The following is a 19,794-nucleotide window of genomic DNA, read 5'->3' as shown; positions in this document are numbered from 1 at the left end:
TAAACAGACAAAAGGAAACTTGTTCTACACCTGTGATTTAAAAAAAAATCCTTTATCTAAAGCTTCATATGTAAAGGTTGCCCCAGCACCCTGACAGTCCGACTTACACATCCACATTTACTTGCTAGGATAAATAATTCCATTCTATAATATAATAAATACTTAAACTTATTAATTTCCTCTCTTCAATGAAACTACAACTATTTCCCATAGTTTTCAAAGGCAGAAATAAGACCAAGCCTTCTAATTGAATAAGCAGTTTGTCACATCAGAGATGTAAGCAAACAGACCGAGGGAAACACTTGGCAAATTAGTCATTACAATTAGGTCTCCATGGAAACAACTGTATATTAATAGACTAGATGGAAACAAGCAACCAAAGGGAGGGAAACAAGATAAATTGCACTTAATATTAAAAATTCATGTTGGTGAACATTTAAGAAAGTGAAAAGACATCCCACGGAGCAGGAGAAGATAATTCCAAATCATACATCTGATAAAGGTCTTATTTTTAGAATATATAAAGAGCTCTTACAAGTCAACATTAAAAAGGCCAACTCAATTTAATAATCAGCAAAGGCTCTTAAGTCAGTGGTTCTCAACCTTCCTAATGCCGCGACACTTTAATACAGTTCCTCAGGTTGTGGTGACCCCAAACATAAAATTGTTTTCGTTGCTACTTCATCACTTTAATTTTGCAGTGTCATGAATGGGGTGATTCCTGTGAAAGGGTCGTTTGACCCCCAAAGGGGTCGTGGCCCACAGGTCGAGAACCTCTGCTCTAAGTAAACATTTCTCCAGAGAAGATACACAGATGACCAATAGAACATGAAAAGAAGTTCTTGACTAGTCGTCGGGGAAATAAAAGCACAGTGAGGTCTCGCCTCATGCCCATGCCAAACCCAAACCCGTTGCTATGGAGCTGATTCTGAGTACAGGACAGGGTTTCCAAAGCCACACATCTTTCTCCTGCGGAGAGGCTAGTGGACAGCACCACTGCCATTAAGTTGGCATCAAGTTGCCTTCTAGGGACGCTCTGGAGCATTTCTGAGGCTGTGCGTCTTCATGGAGGCACACAGCCTCATCTTTCTCAGCGTGGCTGGTGGGTTCGAACCACGACCTTGAGGTTACTTGACATTGCCACCAGGGCCCCTTCGTGCCCATTCTCACTGCCACTGAATCAGTCCCAACACAGCAACCCTACAGGACAGGGTAGAACTGCCCCTGTGGGTTTCCAAGACTAACTTTTTCCAACAGTTTTATTGGCGTGTGATTCACATATCATACAATTCGGTAGTTCAGCGCCGTTATAAGCGCTGCTCCACCACCACCACCCTCCCCTCCCCTGCCCGACCTCCAAGGAACCATTCATCCAGTTACTGTCTCTACAGATTGACCTGTGCTGGATTTCAGATACAGAGAAACATTAAAAACAAACAAAACCCTAACAAGCACAACAGAGAAAACAGATGAAAAACTTCAATCAGAAAGAAAAGAATATTAAAAACTAGATCAAACTTAAAAGGATCACAGGGAGATAAAATGATAGGACCTTGTGTTTTAAACTAGCGGCATCTGCTGCAGTACACTGTCCGATACAGTCCGTGCGTTAGCCAGGCCCCTCACATCCGTGGGCCGAGGGGATTCACCAGGGGCTTGATGCATGTGTGTTCCCTTCCCTTTAAAATGGATGGAAACAGAGCTCACATAAGATATTACATTTTGACTCCCTCCCTACGCCTGCCACAGTCGACTTTATACCGTGCCCTCTGTCTGGTAACGGCTAGTCACGTCCCTCAGCTGTGGTCACGGGATTCACTGGAGGTTATCCATGTGTGCACTCTGCAAATGCATTTGTCTTCCATAAAACCCCAAACTCAAACTCCCTGCCATCGAGTCAGCGCCGACTCACAGTGAGCTGTACAGGACAGCGTAGAGCCACCGCTGTGAGTTTCCAAGACTGTAGCTGTTCACAAGAGAGCCCCTCCTCCTGGCCGCCTGCAGACCAGGTGGTCACAATTCATGCTCTGATATCACTTCCTTCTTTGGACTTGGTTTATATTATTTTTAGTCCTTGCGTCACACAGGCTAGTGTGCTTCTTCCATGTGGACCTAGTTGACGCTCTTAAGACCAACTGTGAGAGTAGAAAGCCTTGCCTTTCTCCTACAGAGCAGCTGATGGTTTTGAACTGCTAACCTTTTAATTAGCAGCCCAACCTGTAACCCACTATGCCATGTAGAGCTAAAATCAAAAGGACAGGCACTCCATCACAAGCCTTGGGAGGGAGGTCTTGGGGAATTCGGAATCCTCCTCCGTTGCTGGCGGGAAAGTAAGATGGCTCTGCTGCTTTGGAGGATGGCCTGGCAGGTCCTCAGAGTTAAGACCTATCCCAAGACTGTGGGCCTTTGAGACCCTTCAGCCTGGAACAGACCTCAGCCCTGTGGCTCAACTTTCAAGTTGGACAGGTGTTAGACAGGGAGGAACACGTGCCCTAGAACAACCACTTGGCCAGGGATACAACTCAGAAGGCAGGAATCACGTAGACTGAGGGAGGAAGAAGGGAGTGCTCTGCGGGGACCGCAGTGTCCCAAAGCAATGTGTGTGAATTGTTGAATGGAAAACCACCTTGATGGCCTGTAAACTGTCACCCATATCACAACAGAAAGATTAAAAACCCAAACCTTAAGCATAGAGTTAACCCAGAAAATCCACTCCTCTTTATATCCCCAAATTCCCCGCCATCAAGCCTATAAGGACTCACTGTGGCTATTTGGGACAAGGTAGGCCTGCCCTTGTAGGTTTCCAAGGCGGTAACTTTATGACAACAGAAAAGATCACGGAGTGGCTGTCTTCAAACTGCTGACCTGGCAGTTAACAGCCCAAAGCATAGCCCACTAGCCACCAGGACACGAGAGAAAGAAAAATGTATGTCCTCATACAAAAATCTGTACATGAATGTGCACAGCTGCATTATTCATTATAGCCAAAAGGCGGGAAGAACCCACATATCCGTGAACTGTGAATTGATAAGTAAAATGTGTGATATTCATATAATTGGATATTATTAGGCAATAGGGAGAGATGAAGTATTGAAACGGAACCTTGAAAACATGCTCAGTGAAAGACACTGGGATATCTAGCAGGGAAGTAACAAAGCCCACTTGGAAAAAGCACACCAGCCTGAGTGATCACAAGGTGTTGACGGGATCAGGTATCATAAGACCCCAAACAAACAATTGTATCAAGACAAATGAGGGGGGTCTCGGAGTGGAGACCCAAAGCCCATCTGTAGACAATCAAACAGCCCCCCACAGAAGCGTCACAAGGAAGGGACGAGTCAGCCAGGGTGCAGTATAGCACCGAGGAAATGAATAACATTCCTCTAGTTCTTTAATACTTTCTCCCCCACCCACTATAATGACCCCAGTTCTACCTTCCAAATCCGGCTAGACCAGAGCATGTACACTGGTACAGATAAGAGCTTTCAACACAAGGAATCCAGGACAGATAAACTCCTCAGGAACAGTAATGGGAATAACAATACCATGAGGCTAGAGAGAAGGTGGGGGGAGACGGGGTGGTGGTGCGGTGGTGGGGACTGATTGCAATGATAGATGTTTAAATCACACATACCCCTCCCCGAGGGAAGAGTAACAGAAATGTGGGTGAAGGGAGATAGCAGATGGTATAAGATATGAAAATAAAAATCTATAATTTATCAAAGGTTTAGAGGGGTGGGAGTGGTAGAGAAAAAAGAGGAGCTGATACCAAGGGCTCAAGTAGAAAATGTTTTGGAAAGGATGATGGTAACATATGCACAAATGTGCTTGATACAATTGATGTAGCAATTGATAAAATTGCTATAAGAGCCCCCAATAAAATGATTTATTAAAAAAAAGACACTATACACAAAAGGTTACATATAAGATTCCACCAAACCCATAGAGATAGAACATACACTGGTGGACGCCAAGGCCTGGGAGAGCGGAGCAACTGGGTTTCTTTTTGGGGTCAAATTGTTCTGGAATTAGACAGTGGTAATGGTTATATAGCCTTGTGGATATCTACTAAAAACCACTGAATATCACTTTAAAAGGGTAAATTATATCTGAGAAAACAAAGCAATAGAGTCACAGCATAAAAAAGTGAGAGAAAGAAAGAAGAGCCCATTCCTTGCTTGGCATCAGAATGCATATAAGCCCATCTCTCTCTCTGAGGGGCTCTCCAAGGGGGATAGCAGACACCCCGCTCCCCTGAATAAGCCACCGTGGGAAACAGGGATCCGCTTCTCCAGGAACGCCAGTTGCATGTCGTTTGATTCCTGTTACTGCTCCATAGTTACCTAGGCTCTCTTTTTCTCTGTGCTTTTCTTCCGATTGATTGATTTCTGTTCATTGATCTTTAGTTCACAGATTTTTTTCTACTGTCTTCTGTGTCGGGAAACCTCTCCACCCAGTGCATTTTAACATTTCACTTATATATTTTTTTCAGTTCTAGAATTCCAGCTTGGTCTTTTTTGTAGTTTCTATTTCCTTCTTCTTCTCCTTATTATTTTTTATCATTTTCTTAGTAGCTCTTAAAGATATCATAATATTCCACAGTTCAATCACATCAAACAGTGTTGTACAATTGCTAGCACAATCAGTTTCAAAACATTTTCTTTATTCTTGAACTCCTTGATTTCAGCTCCCCTTTGTCTCCTCTCTCTGCCTAGGAACCCCTATTTATTTATTTTTCCATAATAGGTTGTTTATGTTTTCCCATATCTTACACAATCTAAGATGTCCAATCACATACAATTCTGTTGTCCGCATCCCTGGAGTGGGGTAATAGAGTCATCAGTGCTGCCAGCTCCCCGTTTTCCCACTTCATCCCTTCCTCTCGCTTCCCTTACTCCCAGAGAACCATTACTCCTGTTATTGTTTCTGAAGGGTCATTTATCTGGACTCTCATGTATCGAATGATCTTAAATATGCAAATGAACATATGTAAATGTAACATGATCAATGAGGTAAAACAAATAAAATCCATAATTGTGAGGGAAGAATATTAAAGAACTAGAGGAAAGCTAGGTGCTTCATCAGTGTCACTTGACACCCTGGACTTACCCTTTCCATGGAGTCTTTCTGAGAGGAGTGTCCAATGATCTCACAGGTGGGCTTTGGGTCTCCTCTACATCCATCCCCCTCACATCGATTCGCATGCGTGCTTTTGAAGTTTCTGTTTCTTGTTGCAGGTCTCCTCTGGCCATTCCTTATTCCCGGTTCATCTTGGCATAGGTGGCTTTAGACGGCAGATTTCTTCTTGAACATGACTCATATTGTTTTTGCATGTCTAGAGGCTTGTCCTGGACATGACACTCTACATGATCCATTATAGAGATTCTGGGTTTTTCTCTAGATCTTGTTGCATCCCTCTAAAGAGGGAGCGAATTTGCCTGCATTCCAACCACACTCTTCTCTGGCCTGTATTACAGCAGCTGGAATGTCTACTGGTTCTTTCCACTTTCAGCTGCTTTTTTGTTGGTGCCTGGTCTCTTCAGGAGCCTTATCTTTGTCTCAAGGAATGGCTAGTTGGTGGCTTTGAACCGCCAACCGTTTCAGTTCGTAACTGAGCACATACCACGGTGCCACCAGAGCTCCTTCAGATGAGGAGTAGGGAATGCAGATGTGAAAGGTGCCAGGGAAGAGAAGGGCACACCGGGAGAGCAGAGAGCTGTGTTGTGGCGCTGGAGTGAGGGGCTACAGGCAGGGAGAGTGGAGGGAGGCTATAAGGCCAGAGAGGCGGGTGGAGGCTTGCTCGTGGGCAGGATTGTAAGCTCCTTAAACACAGAAATAAATGCGTCTCCTTCAGCTGTGTCCCCTGCCTGTAGTCTCTGGGGGGTAAGTGCTTCTCGGGGCTGTTTGCCATGGTCTTGGGGCTTGCTTGGGTTATACGGGTGGTCTCGCCTCTGGGCAGAGTGTCCAGCCCCGGTGTGCTCATCTCTGGCTACACTCCTCCCTGTGCTTGGGCCCACACGGTGCTGATGTCCTTCAGCCCTGGACAGCGAGTCTGCCTCCAGCAGCATCCGCTTCAGCAAGGCCTGCCTGAAGAACGTCTTCTCCGTCCTCCTCATCTTCATCTACCTGCTGCTCATGGCCGTGGCCGTCTTCCTGGTCTACCAGACCATCACGGACTTCCGTGAGAAACTCAAGCACCCCGTCATGTCCGTGTCTTACAAGGAGGTGGACCGCTATGATGCCCCAGGTAAAGCCCACACTGGTCCCAGAGCCATCTCGGCCTCCTCGGCCCAGTGCAGGGCGCTGTGGGCAGGGCGGGCATGGAGTAGAGTGCTGTGTAGAGCATGGCCTAAGCAGTGCCTGGTGCTTCCAGGGTGGGGTGTGTGCCAAGGACAGGGCATTGGGGGTCACTGCAGGACGATGGTCAAGGAAGATGAGGAACGGGTAGGATTGGGGCGGAGCCTTGAAAAGTTCAGAGGTGGGAGAGTGCTCTGAGAGCACGGGGAAGTGCAGAGAGGCAGCGGGCTACTGGGAGGAAGTGGCCTGGCCTGGCTGGGCTGGCGGATGGGAAGGGTGGCAGGGCTCGGCCAGGGGAGGGGCTCCCAGGACACCCCAGGCACCTGTCCTCTCCCACTGGGTGTCCAGGGCCCGAGCATGCACCCTGCGTTGTCCAGACAGACGTGTGTGTTCAGGGTGCCAGGGCTGGCACTGTGCACCCTGGGCACTGAAGAGCGATGGGCCCAGGTTTCTGTCCACCCCCGGGCCTGCCACCTGCTCTACACTCCTGCCTCCCAGCTTGTCTCCTGCGTCGGCCCCTTTGTGGCCTCAGTCTCTCTGTTGGTTCTACTTTCTGTTTCCCGTTTCCTGGCCTCTGCTAGTCTCAGATGCTGTTGTTGGTGTCAGTGTGCACTGTTTGATGTGTGAAGGCTGCTCGTTTGCCAGAAGAGCTTGTAACTCAGCGCCTCTGCAGCGGGGACGGCATGCCTGGCATGTGTGCTTCTTGGGCTCTGAACAGCGCTGTGGGCCCCCGGGGCTGCTGTGTGCTGGTCCCCAGCAGGTATGCGGAGGAGCAGGTTACCTCTTCCTCTAGACCAGGGCGTCATGACCCTTTCTCCCCCCTCCTCTGCATTCTCCTGGGAGGTCCTGGACACAGGTTGTAGGTGGGAGGGAACAGACGTGGAAATGATGGTTACGTATATGCACAAGGATGTGGACTTCTGCCATATGCTGTCCTTGCTTGTCCCCCAGGTATTGCTCTGTACCCCGGCCAGGCTCAGTTGCTCAGCTGTAAGCACCACTATGAGGTCATTCCTCCTCTGAGGAGCCCTGGCCAGCCAGGAGACATGAACTGTACCACCCAGAGGATCAACTACACAGACCCTTTCTCCAATCAGACAGTGGTAAGTCCTGTCTCCATGAACCAGGTCTAGGTCACATGCTCTGCCCACCTTGCACTGAAGGCTCAAGGTTGTACCAGAGTTCCTGTGCCCCACCTTCTTTGTCCCAGTGTGGCCTCCTCACACTTCAGTCTGTGGGTCCTGAGCCCCAAGCAAACATCAGGGTATGACGGAGGCTTAGCCTTGACTTTCATGCCCAATCTCAAGGAGGGAATCCGGAGACTATCCGCCTTCTCTGAGTGCCCTCAGACTAACTGATAATGCGATCCAATCCTGTTTTTAACCCCAGGATGCCCTTGCTAAAGGCCAGGCGGTTCTCACCGTCTCTCTCTCTCTCTCTCTCTCTCTCTCTCTCTCTCTCTCTCTCTATCTCTCTCTCTCTCTCTCTCTCTCACACACACACACACACACACACACACACACACGCTCAGTAATGTTTGCAGGTCAGAGAACGGAAGGGGGGCTTATGTAGGCCGAAGACACTACACGAAGCCCGACATGGCCGGGGTGTCGTGCTGTAGAAGTGGACTTCTCGGTTGGGTGATGGGAAGCTAGTAACGGAGGATAACTCTCTGGAACAGTTAGTGTGCTTGTCTGCTTACCGAAAGGCTGTCAGTTTGAGTTCCCCAGGAGCACCTCCAAAAATAGCCTCGAGCTTCTTCCCCCAATCAGCCACTGAGATCCTGTGCAACAGGGTTCTCCTCTGCCCCACCTGGGACAACTTGCTCAATGTGTTCGGAGTACCACCAGCGACCCAGAAGTTTTGACAAGTGTCAAATCTAAGCAGCAGATTGGATCAGAGCGCTGGAGTTGAAAAGTGAGAGAAAACCCATGGCCCAAATCCAGTGCCGGAGAGAACTGCCACGGAGATGAGCACGGCTGACCCCAGTAGGCCGTCATCAGGGTCACAGTGATGGGGGCCCGAGGGACCCCAGAGCCCCTGGAGTGGCATTTGTTTCTGAAGGAGAGTCTCTGGAGCCATTCTCTCAATGGGCCTGGTCATCGGGAAAAAGCACCAGCCGGAGAACTGGAGATTGCCCCTCCTCAACGGACAGTGCTGGCAGCGTCCTCCATAGAGCCCGCCAGCCAGCCACCGCAGGCCAGCAGAGGCCTGAAACAAATGCCTCTGGGGAGAAAGCCACACCTAAGATCAGTCCGCCTCACCCTCATTCCTAAGTAAGAATGGAGATATAGCGGTCACTCTGTTCCACTCTGCCTCTAAGGGCAATATGAATTGACCTCATGGTAGTGGGCTTTGATTTTTAAGAGACATTTGCAAGGCAACCTTGGTGACACAGAGGTTAAATGCTTGGCTACTAGCCAAAAGGATAATAGTTCAAACCCGTAAGCCGCTCCAGGGCAGTCTGGATGTGGCAGTCTGCTTCCATAAAGACTCAAAGCAAATTCACTGCCATCGAGTCGATTCTGATTCACTGCAACCCTGTAGGACAGAGTAGAACTGCCCCTTTGGATCTCCAAGGCTGTAGCTCTGTATGGGAGTAGAAAGTCTCAGCTTTCTCCCATGGGTGGGTTTGAACTGCTGACCTTGCACAATCCACTGCGCCACCAGGGCTCCTTTCTCCATAAAGATTATAGGCTTAGAAACCCGATTTTGCCCTACAGGGTCACTGTGAGTCAGAACCAGCGGGCATAAGAAAGGGGCTGAAGTGAACAAACCGAATGGGCTCTGGTGTTGTCCTTGGAGGACTCAGCTCCACAGCGACCCTCTGGACGGGGTAGAACTAACTGTACCCCAGGGTGTCCAAGATGGTAGCTTAAAAAAAAATAGTTTAAAGAGAACAAGACGACACAAAGACAGACACATCATCTGGATGAGGGAGGCCACTGGCATGAGGTTAAATGGGTTTGTTGAGCTACATTGCTTTAAAAAGGGCCTGGAAGGGCAAAGGAAATGGTCACACAGGCATAATTGGTGGCAGCTCAATAGCATCACAATTACAGAAGGGCCTATCGAAGCAGGAACAGGACCACGATGGGGACATGCACACTGTAAGATAGAAGGGCTTCCGAGACCCGAAGAAACAGTCATGGGAGTAACGATTCCCTCGGGGTAGGCAGGGGGTGGGTGCTGATGGCAACGAGGACTGCATAACCCCACTGGAGGGGGACGGATAGCAGAATGGTAGGTGAACAGATACATTGGATGGTGTAAGATAATAATATATATAAATATATGTAATATATAATAATATACATAATAAGGATTCATGAGGGTGGTAGGCTGGGGAGGGAGGGGATAAAGATATACATAATAAGGATTCATGAGGGTGGTAGGCTGGGGAGGGAGGGGATAAAGAGCTGATATCAAAGAATTCAAAAAGATAGAAAATGTTTTGAAATTGATGGTGGTAGCAACTGTACAACTATGCTTGATCTAATTAAATTATGAATTGTTATATCTGTACGAGCTCCTAATAAAATGATTAAAAAAAAAAAAGACTGGACCAGGGCCTTCCGAGCAAGGTAGTCAGGTGACTATGAGACGCCCTGTACTGTTCTCTGCGGTGACCTCCTTCGAGGACACACCTCAGCCAGTCCCTAAGACAGAGACTGCTCCTCCCTGGGCTGGCTGGAGATGGGAGGAGGCAGTCAACTCCCCAAGACACTGCCGGAGGGCAAGAGTATCTACAGCCGTGGCTCAAGATCTGAAAGCATTGGGACCCTTAATTTCTGTGGATGCTAATCTTGATGGGAGAGAAATGGAAGCTAACTTAAAAAAAAAAAAGACATTTACAAATGTTCAGGAGAGCAGGTAGACAGTGGGTGCTGTCTGATCCCCTCCACTCCTGTGCCCAGCACCTGACTGATGCCCCTGACACCCTTACCTCTTCCATCCTGCAGCATCCTCAACCTCGGGTGCCCACTCTCCTCTTTTCTCTCTCACTGAGCTGTGCTCCAATCAGAGGTGCTGGCTCCCCAACCTCCTTGGGCCCTCGTAGTTGTCACCTACGTTAACTAAACAGGATGCAAACCTGTGACATAGGAGGCCAAACGGTGGTTTCCATGGAAGCAGACTTGCATGCCGCTGTGGGTGATGGGTAGTCTTCAAGAGATGCCTCATCTCCCCTTCCCTCCCTCCTGGTGTGCTGAGCTGGAGGAGTAAGACAGGAGCAGCAGAACTCCATCTGGGAAAGGAATCAACGTGTGGCGCTGATGGAGTCCTGCCTTCTACCCTGGTGCCCCCCAGCCTTGTCTCCCGGGAGCATCCTCCTTGCCGGTTCTCCTCTGTGGCCCCGTCTGCAGCAGGTGTTAGCAAGTCTGCTCCTTGGGGCTGCACAGCCCTTCCTGCCCACAGCTCGACTTGGTTTGGGGTTGCTAGAGTGACCCGCCACAGCCATGGGGGTTTGTTCTCTTCCTCCACCACCTCTGCTCTTGGTTAGGCTGCTTCAGAGACAGCGGCTTCCTGCTGCAGTCAGGGCTCTCAACTGCTTGGACTTCTAAACTCTTCATAGGCTCATCGGTGTCTGCTCTTCTAGACGCCTCTCCCGTGCCCTCCAGTTCCCAGGTGCTTTGCTTTCAGACAAGGGTCAGGGCCTGGATTCCGTCCGTAGCGTCCACATCTGTTTCTGAACTTTGCACCATTGTCCCTGATATTGAGCTAAGGCCTTGCTTTAGGTTTTTGTTATCATAGCCCACTAGCCCCAAATTTACCAATTACATACCAGAATATAGGGTACACTACTGTGTGGAACACCCCCCCCCCAACATGCAACAGCTGAGACCGGGGACTGTTGCTTTCTGGTGACAGTCTGGGTATGTGGGGACGCTGCCCCTCAGGATTGTCTTGTCATTGTGCTGTGCCCTGGGTGTGGTCCACATGGTCATAACTGGCTCTCCAGCATGGACATAAGTGCCAACTCCCAGGAAGACGATAACTGGAGGGCAGGCAGTTCCCTGTTAAGGAAGTGGTACAGACTTGCCAGAGTCACTTCTGCCCACAGTCCAGCAGCTTCCTCTCGGGCTGCAGCAGGGGCTTGAGAAGTGGGTGTCAAGCTGGATACTGGAGACTAGGGCATTTGGCAGCCTCTGCCACATATCTGAAATGTCTCAGGAAGGTTGACTGAGTCAGTGGAGAAAGCCTCTGTACGTAGAGACCATGGATGGGGCATATTAATGTCAGGCAAGTGGAACTCAAGGGGCTGCGGATTAGAAGAGGGATGTTTAATATCCGTAAAAGGTCCCCCCAGGAAGACAGTCCCAAACCTGCACTTACACCACAGCTTAGTATGCACAGATTTTAAGCAAAATCTGTTCGAAATCAGAAAAAGTCCTTCACCGCCTTAGCATGACTACCACCTCCGAAATCCCCATAGGCGAGCAGCAGGCAGGGTAAGAGTGTGATCGCCGGAAATGAGTCTGGCGCGTGCCTGGTGCGCGTGACAGCAGGTTTACACTGACCACGTGTCCGCTGTGGTCAGCGATCCGGAGCAGTTACAAAAGGTGGCGATAGAAAGATACCTTTTCTGTAAATTAATGCAAGAGCTCAGTGTCATCAAAGTGAAAGGGCCCACTGGAGTCTCAGATGCAGCTGGCGCCAATTAAAGAGCCTATGGAGAAGGGTGCACAGACAAGTTGGAAGGAGGGTGAGGGCGCTGTGTACTGTGGAGATAGCAAGACCGGGTAGAGCCCTGCCATCCAAAGGATGGGTTAGTATAGGAAGGGGTAAATATGCGTGTGCGTGGCGTATGTAACGGCTGCATTCATGAATTTGTGAGTATGATAGGCTGAACCTTGTGCCCTGTCCTGCAGGGTTGCTGTGAGTTGGCATTGGCTCGTAGCCCTGATGTTGCTGTGGGCCAGGTGCTGAGGTGCAAACAACAAGGTCAACGGTTCCCTCACTGGCCACGCCACCAAGAAAGCTCAGGCGGTCTGTCCCCATGAAGATAGGGCGTCTCAGAAGCCCTTGGCTCGACAGCAGTGGGTTTGGGTTTCTAGGGTAAAATCAGGCTCCCTGGTGGTGCGGCGGGTTAAGTGCTGGACTGCTCACCGCAAACCCACCAGCCGCTTTGAGGGAAAGAGATGCTGTCTGCTTCCGAGAGCCGCCACAGCCTCGGCCTTGGCCTTGGAAGCTCTGCCGTTCTGTCTTAAGAGGTATATGTAAGCTGGAACGGACTTGACGGCCGTGGGTTTTATAGGCTGAAAGAGTATGCGTGTGGTGGTACTGGGGCCCTGAAAGCTGTCTGTCTGTCCACAGGGATCTAGCAGGGGAAAGGGAGGTCCCTATTTCATACTGCATGCAAGCTGTAAAACGGCACACAGTATCCTAATGTAAAAACCAATATAAGACAATACTGATGTGTAACAAACGATGTTGGCAACAAAGTTAAAAGTGACAAGTGCAAGTTACTGTCCTCCCTTAGTCTAATGCAGAGGACCCAGAAGGACAGAGGGAAAGGATGTGGGCTGCACTGGCTCTGGTCTGCGCATAGAGAGCCGCCCAAGACAGGACAGAAGCCCTCTTGGTCCCTGCCCACGCGCCGACCGGGTTTTCTGGTAGCCCTGTGCCAGACCCACCGGGCAGTGCTCTGTGCCCAGTTAGGGCAGGGCAGCGCAGCACCATGTCTCTTTGCTTCTGCAGAAGTCCGCCCTGGTTGTCCGGGGCCCCCGGGAAGTGAAGAAGCGGGAGCTGGTCTTCCTGCAGTTTCGCCTGAACGAGAGCAGCGAGGACTTCAGTGCCATCGACTACCTGCTCTTCTCCTCTTACCACGAGTTCCTGCAGAGGTGGGCTTGCGGGGGGCGGGGGGGGTGGTCACACCCCTGCCTCTAGCTGGAAGAAGACCTGGGAGCTGCGAGAGCCCATTCAGCTCACGCTCACGGCGGTCGGTGTGCAGTGGTGCCCAGCACACCTTGTGCTGCCCGCAGCTGGTGGTCTCTGGGGGATGGCTTGGTCTGGGGCTGCTGCCTTCTGCTCTGGGAGCCTGCAGGCCAGGCCCCACCTTGCGTTTGGTGCACAATGTTTGCAGCGCGTGGTATTTCTGACCTGAGGATGACTGACTGCACTCGGGGTAACCAGGGGCCCCTGACCTATAGCAGTTCAGGTGTTCCCAGCACACCACCTTGGGTGGGGGCATTGTCAGCATCTGCCCTGCCGTGTGTGACTCAGTCTCTCCCAGGGTTCTCTGTTGAGCCCTGGGCTGCCTTTACCGGAAGTAGGGAGGCAGCTGCCAACTCTCAGAGCCTTTCCCCAGCTCACCCACACACTTGCGCCCTTTCTGCCCCCTGGAGTCCCATCTGCAGTCACTGCATCCAGCTGCCCCAGTGCTCCTTCCTTCTGGAAGGCTTTCCAGAGGCCCCCACTCTCCTATGAATGCCTTTCAGAGCTTCCTCACCCCTGCAGGGCAGTCTATTTGCTTCTGTTTATCTCTGTAGGTCCCTTCAGGGGAAGTGGGTGGGTCCCCGAGGGCTGCCCAGTCTGCTGAAGGCCTGGTTCTCAGGGGCCAGGTTCTCAGGAGCTGCTGCGGACTCTGCTGTAGGGCAGCTGCTTTGGGTGGGATGAGGAATTCTCTCAGTCAGTGGGAGCCTCTTGGGTCCCTGCCTTTAGCCCTGTGCCAGCGCTGCCTCCTGGAACCCTGGAAGCAGAGCATAGAGAGGGAGTGGGCTGGGCAGCAGACGGGCACCAGCCAAGGGGCTTGAAGCAAGCGCCAGAGTCCAGCCGGGCTTGATCCTGCCGTCAGGACCAGACTGAGTTACACTGATGTTTCTCTGTTCTCTAAGCCCAGACCAGGTGGGCTTCATGCAGTCCTGTGAGAGTGCCTATTCCAGCTGGAAGTTCTCTGGGGGCTTCCGCACCTGGGTCAAGATGTCACTGGTGAAGACCAAGGAGGAGGATGGGCGGGAAGCAGTGGAGTTCCGGCAGGAGGTAGGTTTGGGTTTGCTTAGCTGCGGGCGACTTATCCACACCTGTGCCCGGAGTGGAGGGAACCTTCAGAGAGCAGCATCTTAGGGTAAGTAGACCTTGGCCAGGGGTGAGTAGGCACCCGGGTTGTGTTTGCGTGGTAAATATGTATGTAATGACACATTTGCCATGTCGGCATTCTTCAGATACAACTCAGCACATCAAGTGTAGCATGTTGTTGTCAACACGTTTATCGGATCCCATTTTCCTGTCTCGTCTCACAGAGGCTCAGTGTCTCCTAAGCATGGAAGGCCCTCTCCCTCCCTGTCTAGCCCCAGTGACCACTGGTAACCCTTGGCAGCGCCCTCGGACAGCGTGTTTTGCCATGTAGGCAGTGCAGTGCCCACCAGCACAGCCAGGCCTGCGGCACGCAGGGTCGCTGCATTTGAGAGGTGGTAACTGGCTCAAGGAGCCGCAGTGGTGACACGTTGGACCACTAACCACAGGGTCAGCAGTGGACGCTACCAGTCACTCCATGGGAGAAAGATGTGCACACGTGTGTGTGCGCGCGCGCACGTGTGTATGTGAGTGTTTTGCCTAGGTTACACACCAGGCGGCTGATGGTAAGACCTCACTGCCCTCTGGTCGATTCTCACTCAGAACTGCTACTATGGGTTTCTGAGGCTGCAACTCTTTACAAGAGTAGAAAGCCTCATCTTACGCCCAAGGATCGACTGGTGGTTTCGAAATGCTAACCTCACAGTTAGCAGCCTAACTCATAACCACGGTGCCACCAGGAAGAACTAATACCTTCCTTTTTAAGATCTATTTTTGTATCTCCTGTTTTTAATTTCTGGGTGTTTTCAAATGTATACAAAGTAGAACAATAAGAAGCCAACCCCACTGTGCAGAGCTGATTCCGACTCATAGCGACCCTCTCGGACACTTTCTCACAGAGTGACTGCTGAATTAGAACTGCCAACTTTTTGGTTAGCAGCTGAGTGCTTTCACCACTGGCTCCTACAACAGTAATAAGAAGAAATGTGTTGCCGTCGAGTCAATGCTGACTCAGTGACCCCCTGTGGGTTTCCAAGACTAACTGTGTACGGGGGTAGAAAGCCCAATCTTTCTCCCTTGGAGCTGCTGGTGGTGTCAAACTGCCGACCATGAAGGTTGCAGCCCAACGGGTAACCAGTACACCACCAGGGCTCCTAGAACAATAATAATACATGTTATATCTCTCAAAAAATTATAAATGAAAGTTCGGGTTAAATGCTCAGCATTTTTGTTTATATGAGTTCGGGAAGTGTGACCCCAGCTTACAGCCTGTGAGCGAGCGACCTGGGCTGCTGACCAAGCTCAGGTGGAGGGCACAGGGGAAAACAGCACCGGGGCGGACAGATGGGCATTGCGCTGCCTGGACTGGGCTGTCAGTCACAAAGCCCGGCCTTGTCACAAGGGCCTTCAGCTTGGCCTGGCTCTGCCCTCCCTGGGCACACTGCTGGGCCCTTCTGCTCCTCCTTGGAGCTGTTTGCTTGGCCCCCAAGCTCAGAGTTAAGAGACTCCATGATGAAGCAGGAGGTGGAGAGTCCAGCTAACTGACCGCCATTGACCAGAATCTACCTACCAGTTCACGTGGGACTGGGGATGTGGAGATTCCCTGTTGGGGCTTTCAGGACCAGTCAGGCTGGATACCTCGGGAGAGGTTCAAAACCAGTGTTTTTTTAAAGAGAAGGGCTATTTTTCCTGCTTTTGGAGTGGAGAGCCACCCAAAATTCTTAAAACATTCCTGTTTTGTACCATCACTGTCCTCTTCCGGGCCTTTATGCCCCACTGCTCTCCAAGAACTCCAGTTCTTCTCTCACCCGGCCGCTCAGCAGCCGGGAAAGGAGATCGGGGTTCATCCAGCTGACACCCTGAGGTGTGCACCCTGGCTTTCTTGCAGCCCCATTGGTGATTTGAAACCAAATGAGCCAGAAGCGCTGCAGACACATCCATTGTAGCCGTGCAGTGACATGAGTTACACCATCTCACTGGGCCCCCGGCACATTCTTCATTTCCCAGTATTTTCCATTCCCAAACAGCAACCTGGGCGTCAGTAGAACCCGGCCTGGCCCTCCTCCCCGCCGTCTCTGGGAACCATGAGCCGACTTTGTCTGTCGTTGATTTGCGTGTCGTTTATTTCGTGCAGCACGGTGTTTTCATGGTGCGTCCATTGCTCCAGGACGTAGAACTCCTCTTTATGCCTGACCTTCGCTCACAGACGTACATACCCAATTGAACTTTGCAATGTTATAAGCCCGAAGAGCCCCCAGTAGAATGATTAGAAGAAGAAGAAGAAGAGCGTCTATACCGCATTGTGCTTGTCCATTTATGTTCGGGTGGACACTCGGGCGTTTCCCCCTCCGGCTGCTGTGTGTGATCTGTCGGTGTGTCAGGGGTATCTTTAGAGCCCTTGCCCCGTGTGTCTCGAGTGTGGACCCAGGAGTGGAATCGCTGGGTCAGACCATCTTAGGGCGAGAACTATGCCCCCCGGGGCCCCAAATAGGATGTGTTATAATCTCAGTGGGGGTGTCTTTGTGGTGTTACTGAGACAGGGTTAGTGTAGAGGTGAGGGACAGAGATGCCACACCACACGAAGGTCGCCCGGGAACAGAAGCGGAGGGACAGCTCCTTCCTCCAGAGCCGACAGAGAGGAAGCCTTCCCCTGGAGCCGGCAGCCTGGACTCCGACCACTCGCCTTGCCGCCCGAGAGCCAGTATGTTTGGTTCAGGGCCCACATGTGGTGGTGGGGGAGCCACGCTCGCTCTCCCAGGTGGATGGTTTGAGTCTGGTCTCATTCTGAAGAGCCAGACTGTGCGCACTCCCCGGCTGTGCACAGGGCTTCCTGTCGCTCCACATCCTGGCTGGCACCGTGTAATGTCTTCTTCTCTGATAAGAGCTAGCCACAGGCTTGGGGCAGCTTGGAATGTGCCTTGTACACTAAGCCGGAATTAAATTTGTTTAAATTGAGCCTTTCGGCAGGGCCATGTGCTCTTTTGAACTCAAACTGAAAAATGTTCCCGTGCAAGGTCTGGAGGGTGAAAATACTCTCACGGGAACGTCACCTCGTCAGCGAGGTGGGCATTTTGCTCCCTGTTGACAGATGCCAAAGTGGAGGCTCAGATCAGATGGACCAAGACCCCTCTGGGCTAGTCCTGAGCTTGTGTTCCCATCCGCCTGCTCTTCGTTACCCTACACAGCTGCCTCCGGAGTTGTGGCTAGCTCTGAGCACGCCATCCACTAACTGCTTCCAGGGGGCGTCCGCTCTGTGAACCAGTTGGGTTGTATTTCGTGCCTGTTGATATCATCAGTCCTTAAACTATTTGGAAATTTGGGGCTTTTATGGCTCTTCTGAGTCTTACGTGGCTGTCCAGATGTGGCTTGTCCGCACTATGGGTGCGTGGGCACAGCTGCCCGTGTTGGTGACTTGTACAGCCATACCCTTGCATGGCCCTCAGGCACTGTGGCACTGCGGCCGAGCCTGGGCTCCGGGTTGGGGGCGGGGGAGGGTGTCCGGCTCTTGAGTTCTCGAGCTCTCTGGCTGTCTTCTTGAACAGAGAGATGGCAGGAGGGCCCAGTCCCCGCTGCTCCCTAGCCAGGCAGACGGGTGACACAGCTCTCCCCTCTCCTGCCCCCATCTAGACGAGCGTGGTGAACTACATTGACCAGAGGCCAGCTGCTGAAAGAAGTGCTCAGTTGTTTTTTGTGGTCTTTGAATGGAAGGATCCTTTCATCCAGAAAGTCCAAGATGTGAGTATGTTAACCCATGGAGAGGAACTCCCTGTCCGGGAGTGCTGGGGCTCCTCCCCAAACCCGACAAGCCTGCCTGATCCTCAGTCCCTTCTCCGAGAGTCCATGGCAGAGGCTTGTGACCTCATCCCTAGGGGCTCTTCCCTGAGGTCATGGGGACTGCGCCGTTTTGTTCGACATCCCTTGTGTGGGGTGTGGGAGAGTGCTCAGCAGAGCAGAGCAGAGTGTTCCAGCAGTGGTGAGACCACTGCTACTGGGAAGCATCCTTTCTCATGGTAAGCAAGTCAGAGCAGAGAGGGAGGGATGAAAAACTGAGGAGAGGACCAGCCAGCGCCAGACTCCTGACCTCAATGGGAGGGAACGGGACAGCTGTGCTGAGGGAACATCACGCCATGCCACCCCCAGATCTCATCCTGGCACCCAGATCTTCACAGATGTCCTGATGTGGCCTCAGGCTAGCGAAGGAGCTTCAGAGCCGAGACTAGACTCGGTATGGAGGCCGGAGGCTGGGTCTGTGTGGCCTGGGTGTGCTCTGAGGCCCCCACCGCCAGTGGCAAGGCTGTGTGCAAGTGGAATAATGGCCTTCTGCCCTACATTAAAAAAAATCATTTTATTGGGGGCTCTTACAACCCTTGCCACAATCCATCCATCCATCCATCCATCCATCCATCCATCCATCCATCCATCCATTGTGTCAAGCACATTTGTACATAAGCTGCCATCATCTTCAAAACTTTCTTTCCACTTGAGCCCTTGATATCTGCTCATTTTCCCTCTCTCCCCTACCGTCCCTCCCCAATGGACCCTTGATCATTTATGAATTCTGTTTTCATTTCTTTATACTGACCATGGTCTACCTTCACCTACTTTTCTGTTGTCTGTTCCCCTAGGAAATGGTTATACGTTGATCGTTGTGATTGATTCCCTCTTTCTCCCCTTACCTTCCCCTCCTGGTATCACTATCTCATGATTGGTTCTGAGAGGTTACTCTGTGCTGAATTCCCTGCTTGGAGCTCTTCTCTCTCAACCTTGATTCACTCAGCTCTACCAGCAGTGCTCCCAGTGCTGGGGTGTTAACTTTTGCATGTGAAGACTGAGCCCAAGGTCACCTGCTCACCTGAGTCCTACCTAATACACCAGCTGGGAGGATTCCCAAATCCCAGAGACAGCTTCTGCCTTCAAGGCTTCCACATCCATTGAGGGGGTAACTGGTAGCTGTAAGGTGACTAATTCTAGGCAGCTGGCCAAGGAGTGTGTACATATCTCTGCCAAGATCCAGAGAGGATTTTGTTAGTCGAAGAAACCTTTGAGGAGGCTTATTAAGTCTAGATAAGAGGGAAGCATCCTAGGCAGAGAGAAGGAGCAGAGGCCTAAAGGGAGGTGGAGACCCACTGGATGAACCTGGGAGGGAAGCCAGTCCATTCCGACTCAAAGCGACTCTACAGGATGGAGTAGACCTGCTCGTGAGCTTCTGAGTCTACAAATGGTTATGGGAGCAGAAAGCTCATCTTTCTCCCCCAGAGGTGGGTTCAAACTGCTGGCCTTGTGGTTAGCAGCCTGACACATAGCCCTCTACGCCACCAAGGCCCCTTGTCATTGGACTAGGTAGAACCTGTGAACTGAGCTGAAGGTCACGAGGAGCTGACCTTGTATGGGTTTGTTGCAGTCTCAGGGACACTCGTAGCAGTCACACTGACTTGTGGATTAGGTTAACAAATTAAAGTTCAGTGCTGAAATAGATCTTATTTA

The 19,794-nt window shown here is 51.2% G+C and overlaps 1 protein-coding gene across 1 annotated transcript in view; it reads left to right on the top strand.

The window, feature by feature from the left end:
- PACC1 (proton activated chloride channel 1) overlaps positions 1-19,794 on the top strand; it is a 30,090-nt gene that overhangs the window by 8,696 nt on the left and 1,600 nt on the right. Inside the window, exons 3-7 of the mRNA XM_075530102.1 lie at positions 6,038-6,247; positions 7,249-7,400; positions 12,997-13,139; positions 14,133-14,277; positions 17,938-18,045. Coding sequence (XP_075386217.1) covers positions 6,038-6,247; positions 7,249-7,400; positions 12,997-13,139; positions 14,133-14,277; positions 17,938-18,045 — 758 coding nt within the window. The remainder of the gene's footprint in view (positions 1-6,037; positions 6,248-7,248; positions 7,401-12,996; positions 13,140-14,132; positions 14,278-17,937; positions 18,046-19,794) is intronic.

Source organism: Tenrec ecaudatus, chromosome 1 (assembly GCF_050624435.1).
Source record: "Tenrec ecaudatus isolate mTenEca1 chromosome 1, mTenEca1.hap1, whole genome shotgun sequence".
NCBI lineage: Eukaryota > Metazoa > Chordata > Mammalia > Afrosoricida > Tenrecidae > Tenrec > Tenrec ecaudatus.
This window is presented reverse-complemented; position numbering and strand designations above follow the sequence as displayed.